We start from the raw sequence: 17,607 nt of genomic DNA, 5'->3' as shown, positions 1-17,607 counted from the left end.
CCTTTTATTAAAGAATGGGGTGCCCTTACGCCCTCTCTTTCCTATGTTGAAATCTCCATTTTGAAAAAATACATAAAATTCATTGACCCTCATTTTCACAACATAGAGGACCACAGTTCAGGAAACTTTCTTTTAAAATTAATTGTTACTGGGGCAACTGGATGGTTCAGTCAGTTAAGCATTTGATTTCTGATTTCGGCTCGGGTCGTGATATCACAGTTAAATGAGATGGAGACCTGCATTGGGCTCTGCACTACAGTGTGGACTCTGCTCGGGATTCTCTCTCTCTCTCCCTGTCCCTCTCCCACTTGTGCTCTCTCTCTCTCTCTCAAAATAAATAAACACTTTGTAAAATGGAAAAAAAAATTTTTAAATAAAATTCTTAAAAAAAAATAAAAGTAAGTTACTACAGTCTCCTTCTTCCACCAGACTTTTAGTCATCTATTAAGCTACTAAGACAATAAAAATAATAAACACCTAAATATTTCTTCTTCTTTGATAATGAACTGTGTGTTCTAGCATGATACGATAAAGCGATGTCATGATTTTTGGTGAGCTGTTTTAGTAAAAAAGAAAAGAAGCACTGCCCTCGAAATTTGACAATAATCTTTATAGAACAATCAGGCATTTTTGGGTTGCACACTACAGGCTCTTTCATGGTAGTCAGCTTCACAAGGTACACGTAGAAAGCATGCAGCCCAACTCACCCGATAGGTCTGGAAACAACAAGTTCCACTTGTGGTTCCGGCTTGGACTCCAGAATGATGTTATACACGTCCTCAAACGTGGCCCCTTGCAACAACCTCCCATTCCATTCCAATACTTCATCACCTATAGTGTATTCCAGGAACGATAATCTTAGAAAGAAAAACTAATCCCATAAAATACACTTGGAACAAAAACAATCTTAAACCATAATGAACTCCATAGACTACAGTCACCATGGTGGAGTAAGACCCACTGAGGACTGCCACTGGCATCAAATTTGATGATGAGGATGATTAGTATTTTTACGCATAAGGACAAAGGGATTGGGGAATAAAAATTACATAAAAGTTACCTCGGTGGTCTCTTACTAGGAATCTAATTCTGGAAACTATCCAATTCTAGAAACTATTAAAATCCGTTCTCTCTTTGAAAACTTGATGACTATATTCTAGGTTTCTCAATATATATGCAACTAAGCACCTTATCTAAAGTTTCTTATAAAAAGCTTAATACTTAACATCTTATATCTTCTCTAAGGCACTCAAAGGACCTCTCCAATAGTATCCATTATCAAAGATATAAGGAGTAACACTTTTAGGAAATATGTATTTATCCATAAAGTTTGTTTCCTAAACTGTTGGAATTTTTTTCAAAAGAAAAGTTAGGGCTTACATGAAGCAAAATAATACTAGATACACAATAAGAATGTCCATCAGCAAAAAAATAATATCAGTAAAATAAGAATCTTTTTATCTAATGTGACTCAAGAAATAATTGTTTCCGTTAATGAATAAAGATTTGTATTTAAGCTAAATAAGCCTTTGTTTTTGGTCAAATCACTTCTAACCGAGGATAATTCTTTTATAACCATGTGAGTTTAACAGTTTAAATGTAAATAATCAAAGACAGAAACCTACCTGGTCTAAGATGTCCTACAGTATCAGCTAAACTTCCTTTTTTTACTTTGGTAATAAATGCACAAAGCCGACCTGATTCAGTCATCTTTCCTCCTACAACCTGTTTAAAAGAGGAAAGTGTTAAAACAAGCATATTGTTCAAAGGAACAGAGTTGCAGATCCAAGTAAAAAATAACTCGACAATTTGTAGCTTTTAAAACTATAATATTCTAAAAATAATTTTTAAAAATATAATGTTATTAGGAACTAAATACATGTAGACTCTTTTGACATATTCTAAAATTTTCACAATTTAATCTATTATTTGTAAAATAAAACTACATACCTTGGAAAAAATTTAATAATTTGTAATTTATGTCTTAAAGAATTATCTCTATCATTTCTAAAAACAAGTTATTACAGTACTATATAATTATATTAACATTTTTTCAAGTTTATTGATTTATTTTGAGAGAGAGAGAGAGCAGGGGAGGGGCAGAGACAGGGAGAGAATCCAAAGCAGGCCCCACACTGTCAGTGCAGAGCCTGACATGGGGCTTGAGCTCATAAACCATGGGATCATAACCTGAGCTGATATCAAGAGCTGGACACGAAACCAACTGAGCTACCCAGGTGCCCCTATATTAACATTTCTAGTTACAGATTTCAAATATCATAATCATATAAATATTTGTTTGACAAATATTTGACAATGGTTATGATAATCTAGTAAAATTTCATTAGTTAGTAATCTTTTAGGCACATTGATAATATATATAATGGTGTAAGTTTTCAGAGGCAAAGGGAGGGTATTAAAAACATAAGAGAAAGGAATTTATTAGCAAAGAATGCATTTTGAAGACCCTTCTAAAAGGGGGTCTATCAATAAATTTCTAGTATTGACCAAGAAATTCTATGTTGACTGGATAACAAATAATACTTGGAACATGAAAAAGTTTTAGTTAAAAGTGCAAATACTTGGGAATTCTTGAAAATGAGGTAAAAACACTAAGTATTAGGTTGGAAAGAGTTACTATGTCTTTTGCTTTTCTCATAAATCTATAAAGGAGTAGAGAGCCCAAACCTCACATAGTCCATCACATACCTTCAAGCCAAGCATTGCTCCTGAATCGCGAGGGACGCTTCCATCTTTTAGACGCTTATTTAACAAAATACGACCAATTAAACGATCTCCATCTTTAGATGGCTGCCACGTCACAGGGTGCTGACATATCGCATCAAAAAACAAAGAAATTAATGTTCTTTTTTGATAAAGGACCCCTTGTTGTACATCTCTCTGAATTCCTGATTTCCAAAGTGTGATGATTACACAAACCAGTTTTATTCAAAACATGGATCTAAAGGACGTACTACCTTATGCTTATAAGGTATAGATTTTCCAAAATCCAATCACTTCAAATTCTTACAGTGCCCTCACACATTGCTGCAGTTATATTGTTCTATAGAATCTGAGAAATGTTGAAGATAGATAAAAACTATCTACACACTGAAGATTAATTAAAAATTTATGAGACAAAAAATATAGGTTGAAATTCTATGTAGCTAAACTCACTTAAACATGATGTTTTAATCTTCAAATATTTTTGGAAGACTTTGAAAGCCTTAATTACAGTAAAAGGTAAAAGCTAAAGTTATATTAAAACATGAAATTTGAACCTATGATGAGGACTTCTTTGAAACAGGTTTCCAGGTGAGAATTCTAACAGTAACTTTTCCATGGAATCTGCATGAGAGAAAACAGATCCGATTCAAAGGTAAGGCTAGTTTTTAGTCCTCGGTTTTCGTAGCTTCACAGATTCTTTCAGATGTTTGATCTATTTAGTAAATTAATTTCATTGGCTAATTCAATGGTATCCACTGTTAAGTAAGCTTAACCAAACCCTTTATGAATCTTGACACCTCGGTTTTCGTAGCTTCACAGATTCTTTCAGATGTTTGATCTATTTAGTAAATTAATTTCATTGGCTAATTCAATGGTATCCACTGTTAAGTAAGCTTAACCAAACCCTTTATGAATCTTGACACCATCGATTATGAATTATATGTCAAACAACAAAGTAAATGGTTTGTGTAATCACAGTTTCACAGTTACCTAAAAGTGACATGCACATCTTCATGCAGAATTTGGCAGGCAGAAGACAAGTTCCAATCAATCACATCTCTATGGTAAAAAGATTTCAAAAGTCTCACTATACTAAAAGCGAAAATAATAAATACCAAAGCAGATGGCAATGGTTCTACTACTATTTAACACTACATTAAAATGCTATGACAATAAAACAAAAGAGCAAAATGACAGTGAAAGGGAAAAAAGAAAAACAACTTTTTCTGTGCAAACAGACCCAATTATCTCCCTTTTGCCTGGGATTGAAACTATTAATAATTTCATTTTCATCCCAAGGAAAATATATGCAAGCAATCAGATAAGCCAATCCAAAAATTCTTCGTATTTGTGGTTTATAAAAACATCACAAAGTTCTCTCATGCGACCATAGACAAAGCATTCCTTTGATCCTAATTTTTTATTTCATTTACTTGTTTTTTGGTATGCCGTCAAACAACCGAAACAGCAAAGCAAGTGAGAAGTATTTTGGTTTGTTTGTTTTTTGGGTTTTGTTTTTCTTTTCTGCACCTTAAGAAATGCTACATTGACCCTTGAAATGCCCTGTCCTTTTATTACGTTCTGTTTGAATGAGTGACAGAGAGCAAACGAAGACCAAATGAGCAGGTTAAAAGGCAGGCTCCACAATCTCAGTACCTTATCACTATGGCTATGCTCCTCGTTAAGGGTCGTGCTACTACAGGTATCTACCCCAGAGTCCTTAATCTGAGGCTCAGACCATTCCAAATCCTCTTCCAAAGAGTGGCCACCAAAGTACATCATTTTCTTTTGTCTCTCAGACCTGGTGTTAGAGTCCGACAAAACTGCCTGCTCACTAGTTTTTCTTTTTCCCTTTTGACTGTCCCCTACAGGTGTGGGATAAAAAGAAAAAAAAAAAAAAGATACAAAAAGAAAACATGCAAAGGTGTAAATCAAAAAGGAAAAGTGAAATGAAAAACGAAAATTAAATAGTAAGGCTCCACATGTCTCACCAAAGACATTGAGGATGCCTCACTGCTATGCCAAGACGTATGGTCCAGCCAGTTGTAATCCATGTCTCCTGTGAGAGTCAGACAGACAAAGAGTGCAGTAAAGGAGACGGCGAAAGAAAGGACAGACAACGACATTATAAACATTGTTAATTGTGTGATCCTCTCTGGTTTCAAGAACTTTGCGGCACTCGCTACACACACCAAGAAAAAGCTAAGATTCCAAATGAGTGGTAAAATTGATAGAATGCAGAATATAAAGTGTATGTACTCTGGATGGGTCCTACGGGGGGAAAGTTTCTGCAAGAAGAGGAAAGGCTAACAATAAACAGGAATAGAAATGAAAAAAAGAATATATTCCAAAAAAGAAAAAAAACTATCCACTGTGTCTGTTACTCAGGCTATTTTTTTCCCATAGACATGAGCAAAGATTAAGGACCATTTTAAAAATTAAACAGTGGTTTGCCAATAACCACTGTAACAAAAAGCCGAGTAATTAAATGTTGTTCCTGGAATGTAGTAGGATATTCTTTATAATGCTGAAACCTCCTAAAAGATTTTTTTTGGGGGGGGTTAAAAAAAGAAGAAAAGGTTACACAAAAGGTTAATGTTGTAGGAAAATGACAAAACAGAGTCACTCAATTTCTATTAGGAAAAAAAAAATCTTTACTTAAATATCACAAATTATTTAAAATTACTTGGAAATAACGTTTCAACTTTTTTGCAGAAATGGCACTCATAAAAAAGAAATTTGCTTTTAAAATAATTTTTGTCAGACTACATATGTAACTGGCAACTAAAAAAAGGTTTTCCATTTCCCAGATGTACATGTTCCTTATTTGCCTTGCATTTGGGAATAAAAAATCTTTTTAGTCTATATGTGCACATATATCTTTTTAAGCTCTGGTTGTACTTTGTCTTACTTAAAAATATTTACTAAACACCTTCCATTTACCACATATTTCACTAAATTCTAGCAGAAAGAGTAAAACAATGAGACATAGAACAGGGTGGAGGTAAAGACAATAAATAAATCCTGAGTGTCATACAGGAGAGTATAATACGTGCAAAGGGCAGAACTATCAACACCACAAAAGAGTATATAATGGGATCTAACTTAGATTTTTGGGCTCAGCAAACACCTCTAAAGAAGTGATGTTTAAAATGAGAAACGAAATACGGGGCCTAAAGGACGAATAAGGTGATAGACAGATGGAAAGTAGAAGAAAGAGCATTCCAGGAAGAAGCAACAACATGGTAGCTTAGAACTGATGGAACACTAGTGTGTCTGAACCAAAGAGATGCTAAGTGAGGTGAGGCAGCACAATCCAGCTTAGAGAGGCCTTTGCGTGCTTATTAAAGATGATGAATCTCATTCACTGAAGGATTTTGAGCAAGCTGGTGATGTGAACTGATTTACATTTAAAACAAATAAATCTAAGTACTAACTCATTGGGTTGAAAAACACCAAGAGTTAATAGGCATTTGCGATAATACATAGGGCAGGTAATTATGACTTGAACAAAGGTAATGTCAATGGATAAGGTGAGAGAAGAAGGGACTGAGGGATGTTTTGGATTTAGAAATAAGAGTATTGAGAAAGACTGAAGAGAGGCACCTGGCTGGCTCACTCAGTAGGGCATGAGACTCTTGATCTCCGGGTTGTGAGTTAGAGCCTATGTTGGGTACAGAGATTACTTTAAAAAAATTAAGAAACAGTAATGAGTCAAGGATAATTCCCACATTTTTGGCATTAACAACTGAATGGAAGGAAAGACTACTTATGAGATGGAGAAAACTGAAAGAAAAGCATTTTTTATTAGGAAAGAGTAAGAAAGAATTACTCTATTTCATAGAATCTAAAGTGTTATTGACTATAGAATTCACAGATACTAAAATGATAAAAATATACATCTTATTTATTAAATATGGAAATTAATTTTGGATATATTATTCAAAATACCTATAAAATATTCAAATGGACATATAAAAATTCAATTTGTTAAGCTTTAACAAAGAAGGTCTGAGCTGCAGACATAAATTATGTACATAATTAGTACATAATTATTTGTACACAGATCGGAATAAGTAGACCATTTAGGAACAGAATGGAAAGTAAGGTATGAGGATGACCCCGACTGAATTCTAACATTGAGAGTTTGATTTGAGAGAAAGAGAGGCTGAGAAAGAGCAAGCAAGAAAGAAAAGGAGGGAGGGAGATGAAGTTCTCCAAACCAAATAGGAGAGAGTTTCCTCAGCAGGAGGAGAAAGCAACTATGGTGAATGGTTACTATATAGCAGCTAAGGAACAGGGGTGCATTTGATTCGGCAACATGAAGGTCAGGAAGAATGTTAGAGAAAGCACTCTGGATAGAATGATGAAAATCAAAATCCGTTTGAACTAGAGAATCAAAGAGAGACAAGGCAGTAAAAAAATTGTGTGTAGACGAATAGTTCCCAGAATGAAATCCCCTCAATAGTATAATCAACATCACCTGGGAACTTGTTAGAAATGCAAATTCTTGAGCACCAATCAAGACTTAATTAATCAGGAATTCTGTAGCTAAAGCCTAGCAATCTGTTTCTTAATAACCTACCAGGTGATTACGATCTCAATAACGTTTGAGATCCACTGGAGATAATTTTCTTAATAATTTTCTTTGGGAAGGATGATGAAATTGTTCTAATATACACAAAATTCACTTTGCAGGGGAAAGATATTCTTTTTTTTTTTTTTTTTTTTAATTTTTTTTTTTATGTTTTTTTATTTCTAGGAGAGAGAGAGAGAGACAGCGTGAGCAGGGGAGAGTCAGAGAGAGAGGGAGTCACAGACCAAAGCAGGCTCCAGGCTCTGAGCTGGCAGTCAGCACAGAGCCCGACGCGGGGCTCGAACCCACGAACTGCGAGATCATGACCTAAGCGAAAGTCGGATGCTTAACCGACTAAGCCACCCAGGCGCCCCGGGAAAGATATTCTTTAGTTGACAAAATAGAGAAGGGCTTCCCAATCTTTCCCATGGCACAAATTGACAATTATAATTTTATGGCTACCCGAAAGTTGAAAGTATTTCTTTCTCAGAAAACCCTTTCAAAATGCAATACTGCCCCACACCAAGCATCGATAAATCTCCAAACTGGACTAAATAAAGTGAGGAAGCCATAAATGAAAATTCTTGGCTGTTTTTTGGGAAGGTATGAGAAGCCAGCTCACAATGTCTCTATCTCTCAAGGCCTGCAACTGCCAAAAAAGCAGAAATGAAGATCTTTCCTTAGTAAATAAAGTGCACAAGCTATTTAAGCATTTGAAACCAAAGAAAAATGGTAGACACTCAGTAGACATTTGTTGAAGGAGTAAAAATTAAGATTATTTAAGAAGTAGTACAGTAATCATGGAGCGCCTGGGTGGCTCAGTCGATTGAGCGTCTAACTTTAGCTCAGGTCAAGATCCCACAGTTTGTGGGTTCGAGCCCCGCGTTGGGCTCTGTGCTGACAGCTCAGAACCTTGAGCCTGCTTCGGATTCTGTGTCTCCTTCTCTCTTTGCTCCTTCCCTGCTTGCTCACTCTCTCTCTCAAAAATAAACATTTAAATAAATAAATAAATAAACAGTAATCAATGTTAATCATATACAAAATAGTCCTAAGCTACTAGACCTATTAGTATTTAGATAATAATATTTATCACCTAATATTCTTATTTTGTATAACTTCAAAGGACAGAACTAAGATAATAAAATATTCTTCCCTGAGTAACAGCATAAAAATGTATTGCTGGGCTTTCCAGTTCTAGAACAAGAAACAGAAGACATAAGTAAGTACCTAATGGGGGTGCCTGGGTGGCTCAGTCAGTTGGGCATCTGACTTTGGCTCAGGTCATGATCTCACAGTTCATGGGTTCGAGCCCCGCATCGGGTTCTGTGCTGCCAGCTCAGAGCCTGGAGCCTGCTTCAGATTCTATGTCTCCCTCTCTCTCTGACCCTCCCTTGCTCACACTGTCTCTCTCTCTCTTTCAGAAATAAATAAAAACATTTAAAAAATAAAAAAGTACCTAATGAAAATTTTAGAGCTGAAAAATAACTGAAATTTAAAAAGCAAATGGATTAGCTCAAGTACAGAACACAGAAAACAGAGGAACAACTCAATAAACTTGAAAATAGAACCACAGAAATCACCCAATCTGAAAAACATAAAATAGGCTAAAAAAATAAAATAGAAAATAAAGTAAAATAAAATAGAAAAAAATAAATAAAATAAACAAAATAAAATAAGCAAGTCTGTAGAGGCTTGAGGGATTATAACAAAAGATCTAATATTCATGTCATTATAGTCCCAGAAGGAGAAGAAAAAGAAGCTAAAGTCAAAAAAGTATTTGAAGAAATAGTGACTGAAAAATTCAAATTTGCAAAATGTGTAAGCTAAGCCTACTGATTCAAAAAACTACAAAAGCCCTCATACAAGAAATACACAAAGAAATCTGCAGCAAGACACATTCATCAAACTAAAAACTAAAGACAAATGGTTTTGAAAGGAGCAAGAGAAAAACAGCACCTTCCCTAAAGAGGGAAAACAATTTGAATGACAGTGGATTTCTGATCAGAAACCTTGGAGGCCAGAAGAAAATGGAACACTTAATTGTTCAAATACAAGAATGTCGACCCTGAATTCTAAATATGGTAAGGTATGTCTTAGAAATGAATGAGAAATAAAGAAATTCTCAGACAAAAGAAAACTAAGAGGATTTGTTACCAGCAGATCTATCCTAAAAGATGACTAAAGAAAGTTCTGGAAACAAAAATAAAAAAAGAAGGAACCTAGAAATACTGGAAGGAATAAAGAATATAGTAAGCAAAAATATGGTTAAGTACAATAGACTTCCCTTTTCCTCTTGAACTTTCTAAATTATATTTGTGTCTGAAGCAAAGAGTGTACATTGTTTGATGTGCTTTTTGACATATATAGAAAAAGTATTTAAGAAAATTACATAAGAAACAGGGAAAGGTCAAAGAACCTAAAGTATGCAAGGTTTCTACACTTCACTCTAGTAAAACGTAAACACCAGTAGGATGTAATAAGTTGTGCATATATATTACTTAGAACAACCACAATAATATATCTTTGCAAAGAAATACATTCAAAAACATTACAGATGAATCAAATGCAATTCTTAAAATAAATGTTCAAATAATCCATTGGAAGGCAAGAAAAAGAAAACAGAAAAACAAAAATCAGAGGAACAGAATACATTAAAGAAAATGGCAAACAACAACAACAAAAATGCAGACCAGTCCCTTATGAACAGAAAAATACTTAACAAAATATTAGCAAACAAAATTCAGCAATATATAATAACTATTATGCACTCTGACCAAATGGGCTTTATTTCTGGAAGGCAAGGCTGGTTGAATATTGAAAATCAATGCAACCTGTTACATTCACAAATTAAAAGAGAAAAATCACACTGATGCAGAAGAAAAAAATTCATGATAAAAAAAACTCTCAAAAAACAAGGAATAGAGGAGAACTTGCTCAAATAAATAAAGGACATCCACCAAAAAAACTATTGCTAAGATCATACTTAATGGTAAAAGGCTAAATTCTTTATATGAAGAGAAATGTCACCAATAAGGATATCTTTATTTGTAATAGCCAAAAAGTAGAAACAACCAAAATATCTTTCAATAGGCAAATGACCAAACAAACTGTGGTATATCCATACCATTGAATACTAGTCAGTAATAAAAAGGAAAATACTATTGATACATACAACATAGATGGACTTCAAGGGCAATATGTAGAGTGGGGGAAAAAAAGTCACAAAATGTTACATACCATATGACTTCATTCATACAATATTGTCTAAATGATAAAATTATAGAGATGAAAAATAAATCAGTTCTTAGTAGAGGCTAGAAATAAGCATGGGGAGGGAGAAAATGTTATTATAAAGGGGTAGCATAACGAAGATCTTTGGGGTAGTACAGTAGCTCTGTATCTTTATAATAGCAGGGGTTTATAAATCCATATATGTGATGTCATAAATCAATATGAATATATAAGTTGATGTCCATTTCTCAGTTTTGATATTGTACTATACTTAATACAAGATGCAATCACTGAAAGAAACCAGGTGAAGGGCACATGGGGTCTCTGTGTACTATCTTTGCAACTTCTTAAAATTCAGAGAAAAGGTTGGACTATCACTTGTCAGCATTATGCAGAGAAAATCAGTGCTTCAGTTAAGAAGTCACACAAAAAGCACACTAAACTCAGTGCAACTCTGACATTGAATGTTCTATTAGAGCAATTTAAACACACTTAAATATGAAACCTAATTAGAAACAGTAATCAAAGACTTACATTTAAGGCTAAGATTTTCTCCTTCACTTACCTCTACTGTAAAATACAAACTAATCCAATATTGTGTGTTTATGTGTCTGTGTGTGTTGCGTGTTCAATACATAGAGAAAAACAGTTCAAATTCTATTTATTACATTTTTTTCTTAGTCATTAAGTGAATGCAAGAGTTTATTAACTGTTTATGTCATTGTTTTCATTACTTTAGATTAACAGAGGTTTTGCAATTAAATCATATATTATATAAAAGTATTCTGCAACATGGATGGACCTTGAGGGTGTTATGCTGAGTGAAATAAGTCAGGCAGAGAAGGACAAATATCATATGTTTGCACGTATAGGAGGATTAGGAGGAACTTGACGGAGGAACAAGGGGGAGAAGAAGGGCGGAAATGGTGGGAGAAAGGGAGAGAGGCAAACCATGAGAGACTCTTGAATGCTGACAAAAACTGAGGACTGATTGATGTGGGGGGGAGGGGGGATGGGCATGGAGGAGGGCATTTGTGGGGATGAGCACTGGGTGTTATGTGGAAACTAATTTGACAATAAACTATTTGTAAAAAAAAAAAGTATTCTGCAACATCCTCATTTTTTAAAATTATTTTTTAACATTTATTTTTTGAGAGAGACAGAGCATGAATGGGGGAGGGGAAGAGAGAGGGAGTCACAGATTCCCAAGTGCTGTCAGCACACAGCCCGACATGGGGCTTGAACTCACAAACTGTGAGATCATGACCTGAGCTGAAGTCAGATGCTTAAACGACTGAGCCCCCAGGTGCCCCTCAACATCCTCATTTTTAACTTGAAAACACTTTAAGGTAACAGTGTGTTGTGACAGAAAGAATTTTATAGCTAGAGCCATGAAACCTATGTTAAAGTATTGGTTTCACTCCTTATTAAATTTATGACTTGGGCAAGGCCTCATTTCCTTATCTTTATAAAAAGAGATTAACTGTGATGTCTCACAGATTATTGAGAGGTTTAAATATGATAGTTCTTTGCAAACTGTAGTTATCCCAATTTGATGGTGTCTTCATTTTCACCACTATTAAAATGAAATAATCAAACTTCCATTCTAAAATAGACAGGGAATATTCATCTATAATCTTTTATTTATATGTTTGCATTTCCCAACATGGAACAGCAATTCTGCAAAATGTTTAATGTTGAGTGATATAAAGGTCCTCTAGTCAAATAAGTTTGGAAACTGTGGATTAAATGCAATTCAATAAGATTTCTTGAGTGAAAGGTTTTTCATATAGTAATGAAAATATGCTTCTTTACAAGGATTATATAGCATACAGTTTCCACACTTAATTGGAACACTAACCTTTCTCATGGTACAAGTGTTTCAGGATCTGTATTTTGAGACATAATGCTGAAACCTTCCTGGAGGGTCATTTTTCTTCATAAGGTAGGCATTAAAACTGATAATAAAGCATAAGTATATTCCCCCTTAAGGACAATATTTACTATTAAAGGAGACTCAAAGCCCAAGTTAAAAAAAAAAAAAAGTTATATAGAAACAATATTCTCTAAGGCAATATAGTTTTCCAATTATGCACCATGGAGGTACTTCAGAAACAACTGTTGGGGTGGAAAACTGATTGTAAGGTGGTACCTCATAATCCCCACCTTGGTGTTGTTCATGCCTTTGCTCCTAATCAAGAGGATGAGATGGCAAGGTGATGGAATGTCACTCCCATGATATCATTAGCAAGACCACACAGCTAGTCAATTTGCTTTAGAGGTTATCTTTGCTAGCTTGATGAAGTAAGCAGCCATGATGAGAAGCCCATGTGGCCAGGAACAGCAAGCTGTATTTAGAAACTGTGGGTCCCATCTAGGAACTTTGGGTGGCATCCAGTCACAAAGAAATGAATTCTGCTGACAACCTCACTGAACTTGGAATCAGATTCTTCCTCAGTTGAGCCTCCAGATAAGACCATAGCCCAGTCAACAGCCTTACTATAGCTTTAGACTCTAAGCAGAGTACACATGCTGACACTCTTGAATAACAGAAATTGCGAGATAGTAAATGTGTGTTGTTTTAAGCTGCTAAGTTTATGGTAATTTGTTCCTAATATATTGCCAGCTTTGAAAGCAGCAGGTTTTAAAGATGGACCAAAACATAAAAGTCACCAGATCTAAAAGGTCAGATAGATTCTTTAGACCAAGTCTTAACTCTCAAAGCAAAACCAAGGCTACCCAAAATACATCAGCATTTTAAACAGGAAGATAAATTATTCATAATTAGCTTGTTTTTTTTTTTTTAAATCTTGCTCCTTTGGGGTTACGAATATATTCTTATTTAAGAAGCTAATATTGATTAAATGGCTGTATATATTACATACATGAGAATTTATTTTAATTATTACACAGTGTGAAATTGTTATAGAGTCTGTGGGTATAAATAGGACCTCAAGAAAGTCATTCTAGAAAGACAAACAGATAGGTAAAATATATAACACAGCATAACACAGGGTAACATACCTTAATAAAATATATATCCATTGTATTCTATTTCATTACATCTAAGTTACTTTCAATTATAATATATACCATTATTTCACATATCACTAAACAAAAAATACTACTATTACACAATGATAAGTATTTAACAGTAAGAATTATCTCTCTTCCCAAGATGCTGTAATGTGGAAAACCTTGCTTCTTAGAATCAAAACTGTGGGATTTCATGAAAAAAAATTGTTGATTATTCAGAAAGAGAAGAGACTAATACTTAGAAATGCTTGTAGGTGACATTTAAACTGTACCTTGAAATACGCAGTAAATTTTTACTTATTAGAGCCTGTTACTTTGTTAAAGGAAAATAACACATACAATCTTGGCAAAGAAAGAAAAATATATCAAACTGCTGCTGCCAATATGAATATACATAATATATTTGGGAAAAGATAAGTAGTAGAATATTAGCAAATAATCTTTCCCTCAACGTGTAATTAGATATTATTTCATGATCTGCATCAGTAGTTCTCAACCACTGTTATAACACTGTTGTAAATTGTCACAAGTAAGGCTACTGATAAAATAATGTAGTTTACAAATTATTTAACCTTTTTTAACAAAAGTAAATTTCAATTGAGAATTAATTCAAATTTGTATCTGTGCTAATGTCAATCTCAATTTCTTTAATGAGAAAGAAAGGAGAGGAGTGAAGCTACACAAGAAATGAGATATTATCTATATCACTAGGAAAGGAATATGACCTGAATATGAATTATGTTTCACCTTGGAAACAAGGTTTGGGAATTGCTGATCTTTATTATCAACTCACATCACTAATTTCATCAGATATGAGATAACATTGATTGATTTATGTATTACCAAGAGAGAAAACTAAAACACTAAGTTTAAAAGGACAGCATGGTTTCTTCCTAACATTGTCTTGGGACATGTGCTCTGGGAGCTGTGAACCCATATAGAAGAAATACATTTCCTTAAGGCTTTGCTAGAGAGGTCACGTGAAGAGAGAAATACCTGAGAAGGCTCAGGTGTTCCAGCCCACCACCCCACCCCCTACTAGACTAGAGATCCTAGACTAGTGATTAAGTAGTCCCTGGTAACTACTGTTGAAATTCTAGACCCACAGATGCCATGAGCAAATTTAATGGCTGTTTCATGCCACTCAGTTTTGGTGTTCACTGTAGTTACTGGAATATACACTCTACATGATTCTTAACCCTCACAATAACCATTTAAACTAGATAACAGTGTTATGTTTTGCAGGTGAGAAAAGTACAATTGAGAGGTTCAAAGAATTTGACCAAGATCACATTATTAGGCTATAATAGAGCCAGGATTAAAAATTCATGAAGTCTGTCTCCAAAATTCACATTCTTAAATTCTGTGCTAAAAATACATCTATGGAATTATTATCTTACAGATTTGATTCTATTCAGTAACTCAAAGGTCACATAATCTAAATCAGCCTCTAATTATATGTGATATTAAAAATAACTCTTGATTAAGTAATTACTTTGCAACGGATTTTAAACAACTTTAAGGAGCTACCTAAAAGTGGTTAAAAATAAAATTAATGCCAGTAAGCAGGAATAAAAACTATTTAAAAATCCATTATTTGAGTTTCAGTAAGTATTCCTCTTATCATTTAGGATATATTAATTTAATCTGAACTGAGGTAACTTGAATCTCTTACAATCAGGAAAGCACGTTCATAAGAACGTCCTTTCATAAGTATATGTGAAATCTACTTATTTATTGTTTTCACGTTTTTATAAATAGTTTAATTTTACTTTTTTTATGTAATAGTTCTTTCATTTGTTTTATTTAATATTATGTATGCACTCTGAGCTTCATAACCAAAGCAAAATACTTTTAATCTAAGATATAACTGACATAAATCATATAATAGTGGCACAAAAAGAAGTCATGAAAACATTGTTTCATTCGTTCACTGATTCATTGTTCCATATAGTCACCCATTTATTCAAAAAAATATTTGTTGAGAGCCCACCAGGTGCCAGGTCTCAAGCTAATTTCTGGGAAACTCAAGAAAGGACATAGACAAGATCCCTACCTTCAAAGAGGTTACATACAGTCTAACAAGAAAAACAAACAACCACAACAACAAAACAATTAATAAGCTCATTCTCTATACTATCCTAATTTAAAAAACTTTCTAACAACTGAGACCTACAAACCATAGATGACACCAACTTTTTTTTTTAAACTTATCCTTACCTCTCTTAAGTTCCCCCCCCCCCGCCCCCGCACTTTCCCCAGCTATGCCCATACAAAGTTTACATCCCATTTGCACATACTTGCAAATACTATAAATTCCTTTGGCCTATCTCCTTTCTGGTACTCACTTTGCAAAACCAAAACACTAGTTCAATTCAGTTTGCTATTTACTCCAAAAGTTGGTCTAAATGTTTGTGTCCCCTCAACCCCCACCCCGCCCCCAAATTCATATGTTGATATCATAACCCCCAAGATAATGGTATTAGGAGGTCGGGCCTTTTGAAGGTGATTGGATCATAAGGGTGGAGCCACCAAGATTGAGATTGGAGCCCTTAACAAAGAACCCCCAGAGAACTAGCTTGCCCCCTTCTGCTCAGTGAGGATGAAACAAGAAGTATGCAACCTGGAAGAGATTGTGCCTACCTATGCTGGTACCCTGATCTCTGACTTCCAGCCTCTAGAACTGTGAGAAATAAATTTCTATGGCTTATAAGCTATCCAAATTCTGATATTTTCTTATAGCAGCCCAAATGGACTAGACATCCATGTTTTGACCCAGGTAGATGAATTCATCTAGAAAAAAAATAAACACACACACACACACACACACACAACCACACAAACTAGTCTCCATGAAAATGTAAAACCACTAATTCTGGGCCAGTTTGTATTTCTTCCAGGCAATCATACTACATTTCCTTAGCTTATTCTCTTTTCCACTCTCCTAGATAAGAATTCCACATTTTCTCTATCCATGGTAGCCATCTCCCCCAATCCTCCTTGACAGACAATGGTCCTGTTACCTTTTCTACTTTCAGAAAAAATAATCAAAGAGACATTCCACACTTGCAGAACCAATCACATTTTCAACCTAGAGGCACCTGTTTTCATATAGCCTGCCCTTCCTTCCAGTGATTATGAATAAATTATCCTTGCTCCTTTAGCAAGGCATCCTACCTACTGGTGCACTAAATCACATCTTTCATTACCAAAGGATAAGGCTCTAACAATTGTCATTTCTCTGTCCTGTATCATCAAATATTTCCTCTCTGTATGATCACCCCATCAGAGCCATCTTATCTCCCATCTTTAAAAAAAAAAACTCCCTCACTCTCCAGCTACCACTCCTTCTCACTGCTGTTGCTCCTGTACACAGCAAAACTCGCCCAAAGAGCTGACTATCTTCACTATCTCCAACTCCTTTCTTCCCATTTTCTTCTTGAGCTCACTTCAGACTTCTAACCCCATCACTCCACTAAAAGTGCTCCTGTCAAGGTCACCAACACCAGCAACCTGTTCCTGCATTGCTAAATCTAGTGGTTCATGATCAATCCTGGACTCCTAAACAGCAACTGACACTGTCAACACTTCCTGGAATGCTTTCTTCAGTTGGATTCTGAGACATCACTTTCACCTGGTTTTCCTTCTACTTCCCTGGCCAGTTATTCTCAATTTCCTTTGCTGATTTTTCCTCATTCCTTTCTAATTGTGGGAGTATTCCAGGAATTAATCCTGAGAACTGAGAATTCTTTTTTCCTAGAAATACACTCCGTCAGAAGTCTCTTTCAGTTGCATAGTTTTAAATATTATACATATATTTGAGACAGGGAAACTAAAGGGACTCCGTGAAAAACTGTTTTTTTTCTGCTGCTTTTCCTGCTTCTATTTTTGCGAGGACCTATATCCCGACCTTACCCAGGCATTATAGAACAGATAATATATGTCTTCCTTGTAAAGGTCAAGGAGCTAATGTTTTCTTTGGAGTCTTCCAGCACAACAGATAACATCTAAGGAGTGACCTGGTGGGGTTGTCCTGA

General features: G+C 34.8%; 1 protein-coding gene across 23 annotated transcripts in view; it reads right to left on the bottom strand.

Moving 5' to 3' along the window:
• RIMS2 (regulating synaptic membrane exocytosis 2) overlaps positions 1–17,607 on the bottom strand; it is a 599,820-nt gene that overhangs the window by 277,376 nt on the left and 304,837 nt on the right. For 12 of the 23 annotated variants that reach the window (XM_039233796.1, XM_039233797.1, XM_039233800.1 and 9 more), the window contains 4 exons: positions 4,719–4,786; positions 2,710–2,829; positions 1,626–1,725; positions 708–831 (listed from right to left, as the gene is read on the bottom strand). In XM_039233796.1, the coding sequence (XP_039089727.1) occupies positions 708–831; positions 1,626–1,725; positions 2,710–2,829; positions 4,719–4,786 (412 nt within the window). Of the gene's footprint in view, positions 1–707; positions 832–1,625; positions 1,726–2,709; positions 2,830–4,383; positions 4,593–4,718; positions 4,787–17,607 lie in introns of all 23 variants that reach the window. The other 11 variants (XM_039233785.1, XM_039233791.1, XM_039233789.1 and 8 more) reach the window with 1 other exon arrangement.

This window comes from Hyaena hyaena, unplaced genomic scaffold (assembly GCF_003009895.1).
Source record: "Hyaena hyaena isolate Hyena2069 unplaced genomic scaffold, ASM300989v1 scaffold_79, whole genome shotgun sequence".
NCBI lineage: Eukaryota > Metazoa > Chordata > Mammalia > Carnivora > Hyaenidae > Hyaena > Hyaena hyaena.
The sequence above is the reverse complement of the archived record's forward strand: the minus strand, read 5'-3'. Positions and strand labels throughout refer to the sequence as shown.